The 17,073-nt window shown below is 39.1% G+C and overlaps 1 protein-coding gene across 1 annotated transcript; it reads left to right on the top strand.

Moving 5' to 3' along the window:
- Positions 1–1,209: 1,209 nt before the first annotated feature.
- Positions 1,210–13,020, top strand: LOC139744095 (protein Njmu-R1-like; the record flags this gene model as incomplete). Its single annotated transcript, XM_071654552.1, has 9 exons — positions 1,210–1,311; positions 2,660–2,785; positions 4,106–4,261; positions 5,568–5,625; positions 6,402–6,518; positions 7,855–7,919; positions 9,414–9,616; positions 10,844–11,018; positions 11,989–13,020. Coding segments are annotated over 9 exons (1,159 nt in total), but the record flags the coding sequence as incomplete, so codon positions are not given.
- Positions 13,021–17,073: the final 4,053 nt, after the last annotated feature.

Below are 17,073 nucleotides of genomic sequence, written 5' to 3'. Positions count from 1 at the left end.
CGCTCGTATGTAGTCGTTATGCAATTCTCCTGATGTTGCTGCCAGTAATTACCGGCAGTTGCGCCCGTTGCGCCCACCCCTCTTTTATTTCCAAAGCGAAAAAATATGGCTCCAAATGGCAGTTTTGGGACTGTAAAATGTCAAAATTTCCAAGCTCGCTCTCTTTGCTCGCTCGCATTTAATTATCATGCCATTCACCTGATATTGCTGCCAGTAATTGCCAGCAGTTGCGCTCGGTGCGCCCCCCTTAGTTTACAAAGCAAAAAAAAATATGGCTACAAACGGCAGTTTTTTGGACTGTAAAATGTCAAAATTTCCAAGCTCGCTCGCTCCGCTCGCTCGTATGTAGTCGTTATGCCATTCCCCTGCCAGTAATTTGTCGTTTCACACCGTCATTCCATAATCCATTTATAAGGGATGCAACCCTCTCCGGCACTTCCACACCCTCCTCCCCCCCCCCCCCCCCCCCCGATGAAATCCTAGCTACCGGCGCGCCGTTGCCCTTTCCCCGCTTGGTTTCCCTCAAAAAACAGTAAAAGTCTAGGGATTGAGAGCTTCCTATATTCCAAATGTCTGTCCAAAAAAATCTCGTAAACATTTAGTGTCAAAACGCACCCCCCTTGAAAAAAAGCTGGTGACGCCCCTGATGAATGGAAATCACCTCAAGGAAAGTAGTGCTAAGCTTATCTCAGAAAGCAAAATATAGAGGTAATAAGTAAAGCCATAACGATCATTCGTGAGAATTTGACACTTTGAAGAGCAACAATAGATTCTCTTTTCTTGCCTTGTCAAATGTAGGTCAATTGTACATGGTCCATGGTCTTTTCATTTACCTTTCATGGGGTTTTTTTTTTCCACACACACACACACACACACACACACACACACACACACACACACACACACACACACACACACACACACACACACACAAATTGTTTGTGTATAATAAAAGCATGTAATAGACATATGGGTAGTTAGGAATCAAGCATTCAGATCATTATGTAGACATTGCTGTTCGGAGTAAGAGTTTAGACACTTCCTGGCTGGAGTATTTCACTCGACAAAATGATGACATAACAGCAAAGTCCGCATCTGTGACCTCATAAGTGTACTGTGTCTATCTGGTGGCCTTTACTTCTGTGGGTTTTGTTTTTTTCGTTCTTCTCTACTTCTCATCGCTCATCTCTTCTCTGCATTTCATCCCAGACCCACTAACCAGGAGCTAGGACCGGATGGTGACAAAGACGCCAGGAAAGCCTCGGTGCCAGACTTCCTTCAGAGAGAAGCGACCTCCAACAGAGATTTCAGGTCTTGCCCTGCCCCGCCCTGCCCTTACCCCCTGTTCCTTCCTCCTCCTCAACCACTACCAACCCTCACCCCCCCTTCTTCTCCCAGGAAAAGAAAAAGACAACCCCCTCCCATTATGGCACTGTTTTCCATTTCAGCATGAATGCAATGTTTCATCTGTTTCCACACCATTTCCACACCGTTTCCACACCTGCACAAACCATTTTTGATCCATGCAAGCATGCTCAAATGAAATAGAACTTTTTCCTCACTTCTTCATTCATTCTTTGGTAATACTGCAACAGTAATCATATGCACCTTTTTGTCAAAATGTATTTGGAAGCACCTTCTTATTCAACAGCCTGACAATGTTCTTGAAAACATCTTCAATCAAAAAACAAAAAAAAACCCAGAGCAAAGCATCTTTAGAAAGCATATTCAATATCATCTTTCCTTTCACAGTTTAATAATAAATAGATGTATTTCTCATCAAAAGCACATATTTTCTTGTCACTGACACTTCTGCAAGTGAACATGCAGAATTCCAAACGAGGTGTGAGCAAATTCTGTGCAATGTACCAACCTTGCAGGATGTTTGAACATCCAGGCTGTTAAAACAGACTGCGATGTATGCACACTCTTCTTTTCCCACCCATTGTCCTCTTTTTGTGTTCCAATGAGGTTACCTGTTAGGATCGAGACATGTTCCGTCTAGATTTTGTGTCAGCAGAATTATCATGTGATTTCAGTATAAGTTATACTCAGTACGTAAGTAATGCTTGACTGTCAAATCTGTGTAAAATATGTTTGTTTCTGTCACAATTTGTTTGACTTCTGGATGTGTAAGAAGTTTGATTTTTTAAGAAAACAGGATTATGCATCTTATGGATGTTGAAAAGTTCATTTACCACCAACAGCTCTTATTATTGTTGTCTTCAACTGTAGCCTCTTCAACTGCTGATAATAGCCATGTCCCGTGGTCGTTACTGATTTTCTTATCTGACATGACTGCGTACTCATCCAGCCAAGCAGCATCCTCTCACTTGTATTCTCTCTCCCCCTCTCTCTTTATATTTCTCTCTCTTTCTTCCTGTGCATCTGTCTGCCTACTGATCCATCCATTTACAGCTATCTATCTATCTATCTATCTATCTATCTATCTATCTATCTATCTATCTATCTATCTATCTGTCTATCTGATCTATCTATATATCTATCCATCCATGCATCTATTTGTCTACCTACCTATCCATGGAATTTTTCTGCCTGTTTTTCTATATTCTTCTCTTTGTTTCTCCCTCACTCAAACAGAGATCATCTTGTGACGTCTGATCATTCATCTCTCCATGTTTGCCCTCTTGTTCCATAGCTTGTCTGTCATTGCGACGGACCTGACTGCGGAAGACGAAACCGACCTGCGAGAATTCATCGCCAGGAGACTGTCCCGAGGCACGGTGTACGGAGGAGTCGGCAACGTCAATACGGTGGACATTGGGTCAGTTGCGTAGTGCTAAGACAATTTTGCAGTGAAGTGTGAATGCTGCATCAAATAATGAAATCGTAGTTACATAAGATCACTTGCACAATAAAGTAGATGTCATGTGGGCATCATAATGTGTGACCTGCTACATCAAAAGGATCCGAAAGTCGGGGAAGGACAATTTTCTAAAAATGGCATGATATTATTTCCTTACTCTTCTTTAATTTCATATATAGCACAGCTCATAAAAGTACTCGGTTGCGGAGATATCGATGATTTTATTAGCGCATTAGAGTTTCGAGAAAAAAGCCTTCAAAGTTTTCCTTCTGACGCTATCATGATCAAGGGGAGATGAGACAGTTTTCACCACTTGACAATAGAAGGCATGCTTCTAGCGACCCCTGTGATGTTCATTCAAGCTTAGCGCCAGCGTCTACACACGACCAATCATTAATCAGGATGCCACGCACTGACCAATAAGGTCACTCCCTCGTTGCTAAGGGCGGAGTCTAGCTGCAGCGCTAAATCCAAATCTTCAGACATGTTTCGGTTACATTGAAAGTCGAAAAATCATGGCCCAGAAAAACGCTGATTTCTTGCCTTTCCTTTGATCATTTAGCTTGGAAATTTTGGCAGATGATAGACAAAACATTAGACTACAAACTAATGCCGAAAACAGAAATCCAATTGTTTTGACCAATTTTGATGATGCAACTTTAAACTCGATTTCCTTGGCTCAGCCGTCTGCAACTTTAGGATCCTTTTGTTGTAGCGGGTCACATATCATCAATTGAAATTTCCCATGGTGGAGAAGAGCTCAGACTAGCAATGAGTTGACATAAAGTACCATTCAACAGTAACTTTCGAGAAAAGAAACACAAGCTCTTTAATGCTGCATACTAAATACACAAATACACATGTTTACCAACTAGCACTACGTACAAGAGGTGGTCAGTGGAATTGGTAAGATTGAATATAGGCTGGTAAACATCTTCTAAAGTATGAAATTAAAAGTTTTCATTTTCTGTACTCCATGTAGATACCTTGAGCTAATTAAATTTCTACTTACGAATCACTGAATTATTCAAGTTTCTAATATTTGGTGTGGAGATGATGCAATCTTCAGTTGCCTTAGCAATATACCAGTCAATGCTCTCCTAGAAGTAGATGTGTATTTGTACCAGTATATTATTCTCATTTTGCCTTTGCTCGGCAACTGTCTAAAGGTCACATTGTTCTCAGTGTATCTATAATCTTCAACAGCAATAGATCAAATTGATGTCTTTCTAATCAAGTCAAATGAACTGACTCTGCCTCTATGTCTTATGTGCCCAGGAGCCGTGTGATGGCGTGCTACTACTGTCTGCTGCGTCAGGGGGCGCACCCGGACATAGAGCGGGAGCTGGAGAGCACCATGGACCCAAACTCCTTCTACACCTCACAGGAGTGTGTCATGTGCTTCCTGAGCTCTCCCACCAGTGCACTGGAGCTATATCCTTTTCTCTCTCCTCCTTCTCCCTAGAGGAGCTGGGTTACCATGCCAACCCATCTCAGAATATGATTGGGGGGGGGGGGGGGGATCTATTGCAAGTGTGTGTGGTTGTTGACAGGGGTCTAGGGCAATTACCTCCTGGGCAATTACCCCCTGAGGAATTACCCCGGACCCTTCCCATGACTCTAACCCTAATTGTAATCCTGAACCTAATCATAACCCGAACCCAAATTCCGAACCCCAAAACCTAATCCTAACCTTAATCTTTACTCTAACCTTATCACTACCCAGTATTTAGCTGGGGGTAATTGCCCTGATACGGTTGCTGGATCACACAGTGAAGATTTGTCTCAATGCCCTCTATGGCTGGAAATGATTATGTGTGCCAAGCGTGCGCACGCGCGCGTGTGTGTGTGTGTGTGTGTGTGTGTGTGTGTGTGTGTGTATGTGTGTGTGTGTGTGATGTATAAGTTTGCTGTATTGTATGAATTAACTACTACTAGCTAAATTTGTGGTTGAATCTCATGGATCAGAGTATGGTAAGCCAGCATGTGCAGTGGGTGAGGTAAATTTCTTGTATTTCAAAGTTACATCATGTCTCTTTCCCTCGTATCTGGAACTGTGAAGTTCATAGTAACATTTTTTGATAGTTGCTAAACAAGTTTGTCATATTATCATTTTAGTGTTCATACCGTGGTGAATATCTCTGTCTCAGATTGTGTATATGAAATGAGATGACATGTCAATAGTGATTTTGAACCATCTTTTTCCCCTTTACATGTCAGAAGTTATTGTATTGTGTTGTAAGGGAAAAGAAGCAATGGCTGCTTTAGCCTCAGATATGTCAACAAATTGGATTAGATAAGAGTGTGTTGGTGATGGGCTTACAGGTGGTGCCACATGGAGAAATCTCTGCACATGAATGCGTGCTTCTTTGATTTAGGCTGTGCCATAATATGATATGGATTTGTTGTTGAAAGTGAGAAAAATAGTAAAGGTCTTGTAAAAGACGGAAGGCGTGATAGTATGAAGCCAGTGTATAACACATTGACATTTCACTACCAGTGTCTCTTAGTCTGCAATCAAAGTACATGTTTGTTTCTGTGGTATTTTAGAGGATGTATCAAGACTCTTCTCCATTATAAACAACCAAGTCAGTTATTTTAGAAGTAAGTACTATGAAAAGTGTAGCAGGGAGTAGCTATTTCATTCACTAGTTACAGAAGAAGCAGACAGGATATCTAACATTTACTCTACAAGTGAAAAAATTCTATGACCATCATCCTTAACCATGATGATCTTCACATTCCGACCAGAGCTTGATCTTATAAGTGAGGGTGTTTTACCCCTTATGGAACAGAAGGTAATTATAATCTGACTTCTCAGCGTAATTTGTTTAGGGTGTGGCTTGTCGCTGAACCATGTTTCCTCAATCAGTGCCATTTCTTGTGTCTTGTTTATATCAGTTATATTGCCGTGGTAAGTTGTTCGGTGGTATATGGTGTAAGATAATGGATGAATACAAGCAGATTCAATAGCCTGATCTTTTCCTTCACTTGGTGAGGTAGAGCTGATATGGAATGTAAATGATATAGATGTCACTGGCTTGATACATTCTTCTCTTTTTGTGTCTGCTTTTATAAATCATTCCAGTGTGCATTTTGCAATGAGATTTGTATTGTCTAATTGATATTGAAAGGTATATTCAGAAAAAACAGTCAAGCATGACAACTGCATCATGATCAGCTGATTACCACATATGTACTTCAATAAGCTTTGTTATCATATTTTAAGAGACGTGAAATTAACATTTAATCTTTAATATGCAGCTTCAATTTGTTGCCCTCAGTATAGAATGAGAGGAGTTGACCTGTCTAAAATGGCCGTCATATTCTAATGGCAGTTTAAGCTTTTATGGCGATTCTTAACATCAGAAGTAGGTACTCGTAAATGTTTCCATTGACTTTATCTTGGCTATTGTACATGATGCCTCCATCAGCTTTAAAAAAAGAAAAGATTTTGAATGTTTTAAGGATAGGAGGTTTCAAGAATTATGATGAATGATGATGAGGATCCATGATTTCTCATAAATTTGATCTCTCTTTCTTTATCTCTGAAAAAAATAAATGTGATTTGCAGTCTGCTGATCCAGCTCAGATTCAGACCCATCTAGAGAACTGGTACGACAAAGCCACCCAGTATGTCTGCCGATGTGTGTCGACTCTCAGGGAGGATGTGGCATACCTCATCAATGCGGTGAGTTCTCCGTTTCCATGGTGACCTAACCCAGCCATCAGCCATTGACTAATACCCACCCAGGACTTGGGTGTACATGAAGTGTATATATTGTTGCAGGGATATGCAATTGTATGATTAGTGTCTTCCATGTGTTGATTTCCATTGGGTAACATTAAGAGTGAAATAATCTTAATTGATATCTCAAAACAGACAGTTTTATTAAACTAAAGGAGGGAGGGCAATCTATGCATGTCATGTGTCATATGTAAGTCATGTGTTTGGTCTGTTTGCGTGTTTGTACAAGCGAATAAGGTGTGGTACATGTATTTTCTTTCAGAGATATCATAGTGAGATGAGTATTGCAACTATTTTGATGTTCCCAAGGAAGGCTGTGACTCAATTAATCAACTTACTGGTATTGACGGTCAAACAGCCTTAACCCTAACCAGGCTGGGCTTTTTGGCCTCTTCTGTGGCCGGGGGAGGATTGATTCAACCCTCCCCCCCCCCCACAAGATCTCGGCCGTCGATCTCGCAGTTGCCCTAAAAATTGGCACGTACATTACCATGTAACTTGTCATGTAATCTACCAAACTATAAAAGAAAAAAATTGAATATTTCATTTTTGATATTTTATATTAATTAATATGCTTGAAATCATAAATGTTCCTCTAATTCTGAAGAGAAAGCTAATGGCATCCTAATTTTTGGTGACAATATTCCTTGTAGCATTCCTAACATTGTACTTGAAAAAAATCTGGTATCAAAGTTAGTTTCTTATCTATTCTATAGTTTTATTAATTTCTTATGCACCGGTATTTTTTTGTTTTTCGACCTTCTGTGGTTTGTTTGTTTTTTTGTCTTTTTTTTCAAAATATTTATTACAGAACCTATTTCAAGCATAATTATGCTAAAATTAATTGATTTCAGTTTCCTGATGAACTATATTGTATACTGGGTACACATTTATTTCACAGGTATAATACTGCATATTGGGCAGATATGAGATAAGTTTGCAAAGTGGTTTAATTCCTTTTGAAGAACCACATTCACAAAGAAAGAAGTTATCACTTGTTGAGGGAAAAATGTGTGATTTCCCATCTTGGAGATGATATACTCTACATACAAGATATGGGAGGCATAGTTTTGAAGTTATTCAAAGTCATGACTATTAGTGAACTTGTGAAATTCATTAAAAGAAAATATGCTGGGAATATACCACTTATACAGTACTAATAGTAGATTTGATTCTGTATGATGGTTGATGACTGTTGAATGACTTTTATTTCTTCTCACAGATTGATAAATAATCAAGAATGTATGAATCTTCCTTGTTTAATCTGTTTCAACTACAGGCACTACTTGAAATTCATATCGAGATCGTGGGTGCAGAACAGTCATTCAAGACTGATATTGAAAAGTAAGTAAATATCAGTTAGAACATTTTCCATTGCAAGTAGCATCATGCAGATGAAGGTTTGTGACATACTTTATTACACTTCAGATCAAGTCAAAGTGACAGTGATCATTTTGCCCTCCCTTTTTTTTTCCCCTTGGCTTTTGTTTTTAGGATCAAATGCACTGTGTATATCTTGTGTAATTTAAACATTGTACTGTGATTCCTGATGCTAACATCAGTTGAGAAGCAGGATATTAACTAAACAGATGTTGTTTGAAGCTATTATTTCCTGCTGTAGCACATTCAGATCTGATAAGATCTGAATGAAATATACTAGCTAATATATGTATGTTTCCAGCTGTCATGCATAGCAATTAAAAGCAATGGCCCCAATTCACGAAGGTGGTACAATTGAAACCATGGTTTAAATCATGGACAATTTGTGTGGAGCGCCAAGTGTTGCATGGCCTATTTTGATACAAAATCAGTCATTTCGTTGACAAAATTACCATTTCGTTGATGAAATGTTCGTTTCGTTGACGAAATGTTGTCATTTTGTTAGGAAATGACTGATTTTGTAACGAAATAGACCATGCGACACTTGGCGCTCCATACAAATTGTCCATGGTGTAAACCATGGTTTCAATTGTACCACCTTTATGAATTCGGGCCAATATGTTTGCGTACTGAATATATTGTAGTTAGACATTCAATGCCAAGGACTGTAGACAGTGTGCACAATTCTGTGGGTTTTTTGTACCAATTGACACTCAAAGCACATAAAGGATAAATGAATAGGTACTCAAGGGTATTATTGATAATGAATATGATTGATATTCTTACTTTTTTTCCCACAATGTTCCCTAGCACACTTTTGTAGATGTAATAATGTCTCTCTCAGATCATTTGTTTTCGTAAGTCTCCAAGCTCTTTATTACATAATTCAGGGCTCGACACTAACGGTGGCCCGGTGGCCCGGGGCCACCAGAAATGAAAGTCGGGCCACCAAATTTCAAAAAAGGGCAAATTTGGTGGCCCGCCTCGGGCCACCAAAATTTTTTGAAAAGTATGTCAATAAATTCGTAACTTTTTGCGCCGGATATTAGCAGTTAGATGTGTTCAAAGGATGGATGAAAAGGACTGAATGAATGCCTGAGAGTGAGTGTTGCAAGTTTGTTGAAGTTTATTTATGAGTAGATATGTCCAACTTCTAATTCTTACTACCATAAATCTTAAACATTTGACTCATTAAAAAAAAAGGACTTTTAATGTTTTTTATTGTTTTTTGGGGGGACACCAAATTTTTCTCTCGGGCCACCAAAAATTTGAAATTTAGGATTTTGTTGGCCCCATCGGGCCACCAAACAAAAAAGTTAGTGTCGAGCCATGCATAATACATGAAATTTAGTGCTGGTAAAGCAAGGAATGAGTGTTTGGACGTGAGCTTTGCCCCAGTCACGCTTATGAGATACACTGGTCTCCTCTTGCCCCACCCTGCTCATCCTCTCCTCGTAGATTCATGAAAGCCTGTAGTCTGTCCGACCTGCTTCAGCAATCCTGCGATGCCGCCTCCCAGGCCACGTCTGGAGCATCGGACCCGATCCTCATCGACATCGACGAAGCGGGCAACGCGCAGGCCAACATCAGGTCACCCTCTAGGGCTGCCCACAGGAGCAGGCTGGTGTTTGAAAATGACCTCCACCGCTTCGAAAATGCAGGTGAGGCGCCGGACTGCTTGTCTGATTGGTTCTACAGTGTATCAATATGTGTGCAGGGTGTATATGTGTGTGTTTGTGTATAGTATGTGTGCATGTCTTTACGTGTATGTGTATATTGGAGAATGACTGTCTAGCATTGAGACAACCACACAGCTATCACAACTACAGTCAACCTCACCTATTAAGGCTGATCTAGTACAAGTGGAAGAAAAATTATTCCCTGTATTGATATGAACATGTTAATTATATTGTGTAAGTTGAATTTGTAAAAGTCAGAGGATTTTTTACGGTACCTTTGCATTTGACTTGGGTGTGGTTGAGTAGATATCAGATCTGCCCAAGTGAATTAGTTTGTAAAACTTAGTGGGCTTATCTTTTTACTGTCTGCATGTATTAACCCGTTCCTTACGGGAACCTGGTTTACCAGGTTCCCAAAATGAAGACAAGGGTGCCTGCTTCAGTGGCCTAAATTCATGTTTCTTTGTGTTAAAATGCTCAGAAAAGTGGGTTTTATAAAAAGGTCAGAGTTTATTCTATCAGGATTTGTTCTCCTGCTGTTTAAAAAAAAGGGGTTTTACAGTATTATGTACCTTTTCCTGATTTAGTTTTTTGCTTGTTCTGCTGTAAACTCGTATGAACATGTACATAATGATCAAGGCTGAGATCAGTTAGAAATGCGGGTTCGCTGACCCCAGTCACCTCATTCAGGTACCTGGTTTTGTGTAGAACAAAAGATTCTGAGAGCTCATCAGCGTACGCTCTATTCATACCTCGCACCCGATCGATATTTCCATTGTTCACGGGCACATGTAGTTGACTGCAGAAAGGGGGACACAATGAACCGCTTGACTACCTTCACACAGCTGGATTACCAACCTGTGTGCCTCTCTGTCGACGGGCGAAAAGAATCTCGTTTGGGGGCATTAAAGGCACTCAGAGAATTGCGGAAGGAACGGGTTAATAGGAAAGAAATGTAAAAATGCATTCATTGACTTTATTCTATAGTGCTGTGAGTTTTTTTTCTGAAACCTCAGTTTGATAAGAATATTTCATAAAGGCATAAAATGTAAAAAGTCAAGTTCTTTCTGTCATACTTCTTTTTATAGCCACGTGTCATATCCAAGAGATACACACACATTACTGGTTAAAGGACGTAGTAATACTCTTGGTATCTTTTGGGCCTAATAGATAACCATTGTGCGTGTCATGCTACATCCATTCCCCCAGAGAAGTCCTGGTTCTGTGAGGAGTGGTCCAAGACCCTTCTGAAAGGGGGCGACACGCTGAACCCCGCCTTCCTCCGCCAGGTCATCGAGGACTACAAGCTCCACACCATTCAGGATCTCAACACACTGAAGCGGCTCATCAGGCAGGCTGAGACTGACCACTACGCCCTCTACAGGTCAGTATAGAATATGCATCGCCAGGAGGTGACTGTGCAGGCTATAGTTTCAAACTTGAAGGTTTGTGGTTCTAGCCCCACCTTAGCACCAGTGTCCTTGAGTAAAGCCCGTGATAATTGAATTTCTGAGGTGTGTAGATGGGTGCTCAGTAGGATGGTGAAAGTTGATGTAGTTAGAGTTAGTATGTGTGCATCATAAGATGTGGTCAGACTGGCAAAAGATCAAGAAGTTTAAGATCATGAAGTTTTCACGATCTTTTGTTGTGTGGTCACACTGGCAGCCAAACTTCTCGATCAAGATGGAGAGGGTTGGATCACTAAGCACACTTGCGCAAGGAAGAAGAAAGAGCGCGCCCTGTGATGGCTAGTGATTGTGACATAACGAACACCTGTACATCATAATAGTAGTGCGGTTCTGAGGCGCCGCCGGAAAACAGGTGGTTGACCGATCACATGACAAAGATCGCAAAGTTTCAGTTTTTAGTAGTCACACTTGCAAAAGATCAAGAAGTTTTGGGAAATTTCCCTGGTTTGAGTGAGAAGTTTCACAAGAAGTTTTATAGGAAGTTTATGGCCACACTGGCAAAACTTTGAAATCTTAAAGATCTCAATCTTAAACTTCTCAATCTTTTGCCAGTCTGATCATTTTCAAAAACAGGGTAGAGTATTGCCTTCCGAAGCAAAACTGCACTTTATGCTACTTCCACGGTTGAGAATGGATAATTTTGCTATTAAAAAAAGGATACAGTATATGTTGATACCTATTTGTCAGTCTGTCATTGTGATTTTTCAATTTGGAATTCAATCACTCACAATATTGTCTTCTAATTTTTGAGAATTGTTTACTTGTGAAATAGACAGTATGTCTAATGTTTTCCCTCTCCCTTTACAAATCTCATATAGAATATAACGTGGTACAGTCATGATTGTGATAATTCTTTCTTTTTTTTTTATTTACTCGCCAACCCAGAGCCTACGCTTTCCTGCGTGACTGTGGTTGCGGCGCCATCCTGCTGCGCCACATCTGGAAGGACGAGAACACGGTGTCGGCCAAGGACACGCAGAACGTCCTGAACGTCCTAGAGGAATTCATCTCAGAGACGGACAGTTCGACGTTGGCTGCATGAACGGCGAGGAATGAATATATTATGAACAGAATGAATAACTTACATCATTAGTGCACAACTTGTCTCATGAAGTTCATGCAAGTGTACCAAGTATATAGAAATTAAGTGAGGACAGAAATGAGTTGGAAATGTTCCAGCGAAGCGTAGAATCGGTAGCTGCTGAGCATGCTCCACATAGAGCAACTTGATTAAATTGTGCAGGAACATCTTCTTGTCTGCGATTGTTTATTACGCTTCCAAAATGATGCATGCTACAGCAGCAAGGAGGAAGTGATTTTTTGTTGTTGCATATGAACACCTCTACATCTACTTGTTTATGTGCATTAATGAAGCCAAAGGAGCATTGGAAGTGGTTCAAATTGTCGCAGTCTAGAAATCTTTGCTACGTGAAAAAATACACCGACTGTCAGCATATCTTGCCACAGGTTAGCTGTACTCTTGTACCTGTACTGAAGGTCTTTTAACCATTTTACTTTTAATTTGTTTTGATCAAGCAACCATTCTTTGTATAGAAAGAGGCCAAATGCGCAGTAACAGTATTTATATCAAGTAGATGACTCGGGCATTTAATGAAATATCTTGGTTGCTTTCCTGTATGGATGGAGATAAGACATTGATAATTATGTGTCTTTGTGAGGATACAAGGTGTGTGTAACTGCTGCATGTGGTTCTTGTCTATCTGTACTCTTTACGTTTTTCACCCCGAAACTCTTATATCTGTAGTACAATAATGTACATACATACCATCTATATAGATATAGAAAAATGATTTGTGTAAACGTACTCAGTGAGTCAGTTGTTTACACACTAAACCAGCATAGATGTGCTGTCAGCTTGGAGCAGTTAAAATTTGTGATTTATCATGAATCCAGTGTTTTTAGACCCATTGTAGTGTGATATTTTATGAAGTGTACCACGAAGCGTGCTATTCAAATGCAGTGGACCCTGTCCTTCAATTCTTTCAATATCTACCAGCCTGTATCACCCACCCACACACACAAATTATTTTGTTTTGTATTGTTTTGTTTTGTTTTAGGCATAGAAGTGAACTTTTTTCTTGTCAATATTGATGTCAGACTTGGCATCACTTACGGTATGCAGATCTTTTGATTGTGTTGTCCGTACTGACACTGGGAAATCATGAAAGGGTTCTTAGTCAAATCATGAACACTAGTAATCTGGCATGTGTCAACCTCACACAAATTACTGTGAAACATCACAACAAAAATGTACAACACTGGGAAATTTGAGTTGGACAAGTTGGACAAATGCTGAAGTAATTTAACCTTTTGCGTTCAATTTGATATTGATGCCACTGCCTATAAAGTTGCTTAACTAAACTTTCCTTTTATAGAATATTATCAAGTTTAAAAATGTTTAACAATTCATAGGTTTGTGCTTAATATATTTCCAGTGTGACAAATAGAAAACAAACACACACACACACACACACATACACACACACACACACACATTAATGTGCATATTTTCATTAAATTGCCCCATTAATCAACCAGAGAGATATGTGATGATTCTTTTGAAAGTATATCAGTCAGTATCAGGTTAGACAGTGGATCAAACCAGAAAGATTCATCTCAAAATCCTGAATTGTGTGTATCATTTTCCCCTGGGTGTTCTGCACATCTGCTGTGAGGAGGAGAGACCCACAACAGCACCTAAAAAATGTGCCAAGAATATTCAGTTTCAAGTCAACTAGCGTGGACTTGAAAGTGTTTTTATTTCAACTGTGACTTCTTCTACTCATCGTAGTCACTGGGCGAGCTGAAGACAGGGAACAACAACAAACAGAAGTGTAATAAGATCCAACCTAAAATGAATTTCAGTCGGTTGGACCGAAAGCAGTTCAAGTTTTGGCTATCATAGAATTCAAAATATATGTGATTCATACAAATTGAAGACAGTGAAACCATGTTGTAAAGAGTTTGAATATGAAAGAAATGCTCTTATAGCAAGGTAATTTTGCTGGTCCTAGCTCTTTTTATATACATACATTGTATTTGCACTTGTACCCCGATATAACAAGCTAGTTTTTGTGGCTTTTTGGTCCCTATTAAAATGAGGTTGCCCATACTACAGTCTCCTAACTCTGTCCCATTATTTTATTGACCTAGATTTTTCTCATTATATGGAGGAAGAATATGATTTGCTTTGATATGGAGGTCTCTAAGTGTATTGTGCTCATTGCAAGTGATAAGTTAGGTATTTTTATCACAAAGTATATTTATGACATTCCATATAATATACATGTACTATTAGTTTTTAAAATCAGAATGATCTGAATGCAACCTTCTATAGCCCATGGAGACATTCATACAGATGTACATTTGGTATGTAATTCAACTCATATTGTGCAATGGAATAAAAAAAAAATGTGTACTATTGTTGTCATATTTAAAATGTGTACATGTATATGATCACGTGTTGTTGCAAATGTAAATAAAATCTTAAACTTTCCATAGACATGTGTTTCTGAACCCTCATTTACTTTTTGTGTTGTCTTTACATGCTCACACAGAAAGTTGAGGAACGAGTCTTCTTGTGTATTACAATAAGTGACTTACACGTTTGTCGTCCAGATAGTAGATATGTTGTATTTCTCTCCATAGGACTGCAGTGTTTGCATGTGCATTTTTTTTTTTTTCGTCATGACACAAATGACCATACTGCATAAGTGATGCACATATTTCATTCAGACATGACAGTGACAAGGATTCTTTGGACATTTAGAAGGTTAGGAATATGTTACGGGTAAAATAATGGAAATGCTATCTAGTAGTTATTGTTGAATTTATCAGTGGGTTGTGTTGTGGTAGTCCCTACTACTCCAGGGCTATGTGAACAGAGTAGGTTTTCTAGAGAAACTGAAGGTTGTGAGGAATTGTTCAATGATAAACAGTGAGAAAAGCTTTAATGTATTTTGCTTCTTGTGATGAGAGAATCCCACACAGTTCAAAGAGACATTCTACAGTCTTTATGAGCCAAATACAGTTAAACTCGCCTAAGTCGACGTCGCATATGTCGAATAATCGCGCAAGTCGAAGATTTTAAAAAGTCCCGATTTTTCCCCATTGACTTACGTGTATTAATTCACTCACAAGTCGAATTTTTTAAGTCGAATACTCGCCTAAGTCGATGAAATTCCAAGAACACTTTCACGGAAAAACCATTGAATTCACTGTGCCTAAGTCGAATAAGATTTTATTGTGTAATAAATCACTGTCAAAATCACGAGACGTCAGTTTTTTGTTTACATACAGTATTACCAAAAGAAACTTTTGCGTCAATAAACATTAACGTTTCATTAACGCAAGCGGTTTCACCTGAATCGTTATTAACGCAAACTAACGATCAGGAAAATCAACGTTTGTAGTAACGATGAGTAACGATCCCAAGCGAAAATTAACAATGTTTCGTTGACATTAAAGATAGGTAATGCAAGAACTCACGCGAGATTTTGGTTTCCGTTACCCAGACCTGGTGAAAGGACGACGTAGCCCCTGCCGAGTGTAGCGCGCGATCTATGCCTTATATACTTAGCGGAGTCTTTTCGCGAATCGAATCACGATTTCGCGAATGGTTTTATAATACGCGACCGGGGTCACCAAAAACGCACGCCGGGCCACCAAAAAAAAAAAAAAAAGAGCCGGATGTTTGCCTTCAGTTTTGGAAATGAACAGCGGTAACAATCGGCTCCATAAGATGCTAGAATAAATGTCAGATGTTTGCTCTTCATTTTTGAAATGAATAACTGTAATATTCAATGTGGATAAAGTGTCTTGCTGAAGGGCAAATATCGGGCACACCGCTCCAGCTCTCGGCTCCAGAGTAGACAACATACATGTACATTATACATGTGTACGCGTGGTGTAACTGTAAGTCGATGTGTTTTGCTCAGTCCCGAGAAGATCGACTTATGCGAGTTTAACTGTATTAGCAATGCACATTTTGGTAAGTGGGACGAGAAGTCTGTTAGAGTGATTATTTTTCCAGTAGATGGACAATTTGTAAGTTGGGAAGTGTGTCTTTTTGGTCACAACATACATCTGAACCTTTGGTATTACTAAGTAGGACATGTTTTCTTCAATTCCCAATAATCAATTGGAATTGTTCACATCACTGCTAAAGTAACTATAGTGGGTAATTGATATGCAGATATTAAGGGAAAAGCACTGACATATATGAATGCCTACCCTTTAAGAAATACCTTCCCCTCATTTACACTGCATCTCAAATTTACATTCCATTGATAGTGATGGTGCCCCGAAAGAAATATTCTTAGAAGAGTACATTAACATTGACCAAAGGAATTACATTACCACATACAATTATTGTATGGGTAAGTTTTCTGAAAGCCTGCTCACAAACATGGAGAAACATGCATATGACAAAAATTACAAAATAAGTGGAACAGGTTGCACTTAATCCATATTTATTTGAACAACTGTACAAATACATATTTTCATATTCAAGGACAAGAAGAGTTTTCTTGTACCATTACAGGTAAGTAGTACACACAAAGTTAAATTGTACAGCAGGAGTACAGTTGTACACTGCACACACAGTAAACAACTTCCTCATTGATAATATTATTTACACTTTGTCAAAAGTTTTGTCAAAATATAGCAAATTTGACAGAATCTCACTTCTTTTTCCACTCAGTCATATGGGGTGGTCGGATATTTACACTGGTTCTTCAGTGCTCTAATTATATATATACATTTTTTTTTCCTTGACAAATTCTTCAAATAAACCTTCGAATGTAAATGATGTCTACTTTCAAGGTGCTAGCAGGATGTGGTCGTGGTGCAATTGTTTCCAACACTTTGTCTTTGCATGACTAATTTTTTCTTCGTGCATTTGTGATGTACACACTGTAACTTTCATGTAATTGACTTGCGTCTAGAATA

The sequence above is a fragment of the Diadema antillarum genome, unplaced genomic scaffold (assembly GCF_040938485.1).
Source record: "Diadema antillarum isolate AM-2024a unplaced genomic scaffold, OU_Dant_1.0 seq00001136_RagTag, whole genome shotgun sequence".
NCBI classification, from domain to species: Eukaryota; Metazoa; Echinodermata; class Echinoidea; order Diadematoida; family Diadematidae; genus Diadema; species Diadema antillarum.
The sequence above is the reverse complement of the archived record's forward strand: the minus strand, read 5'-3'. Positions and strand labels throughout refer to the sequence as shown.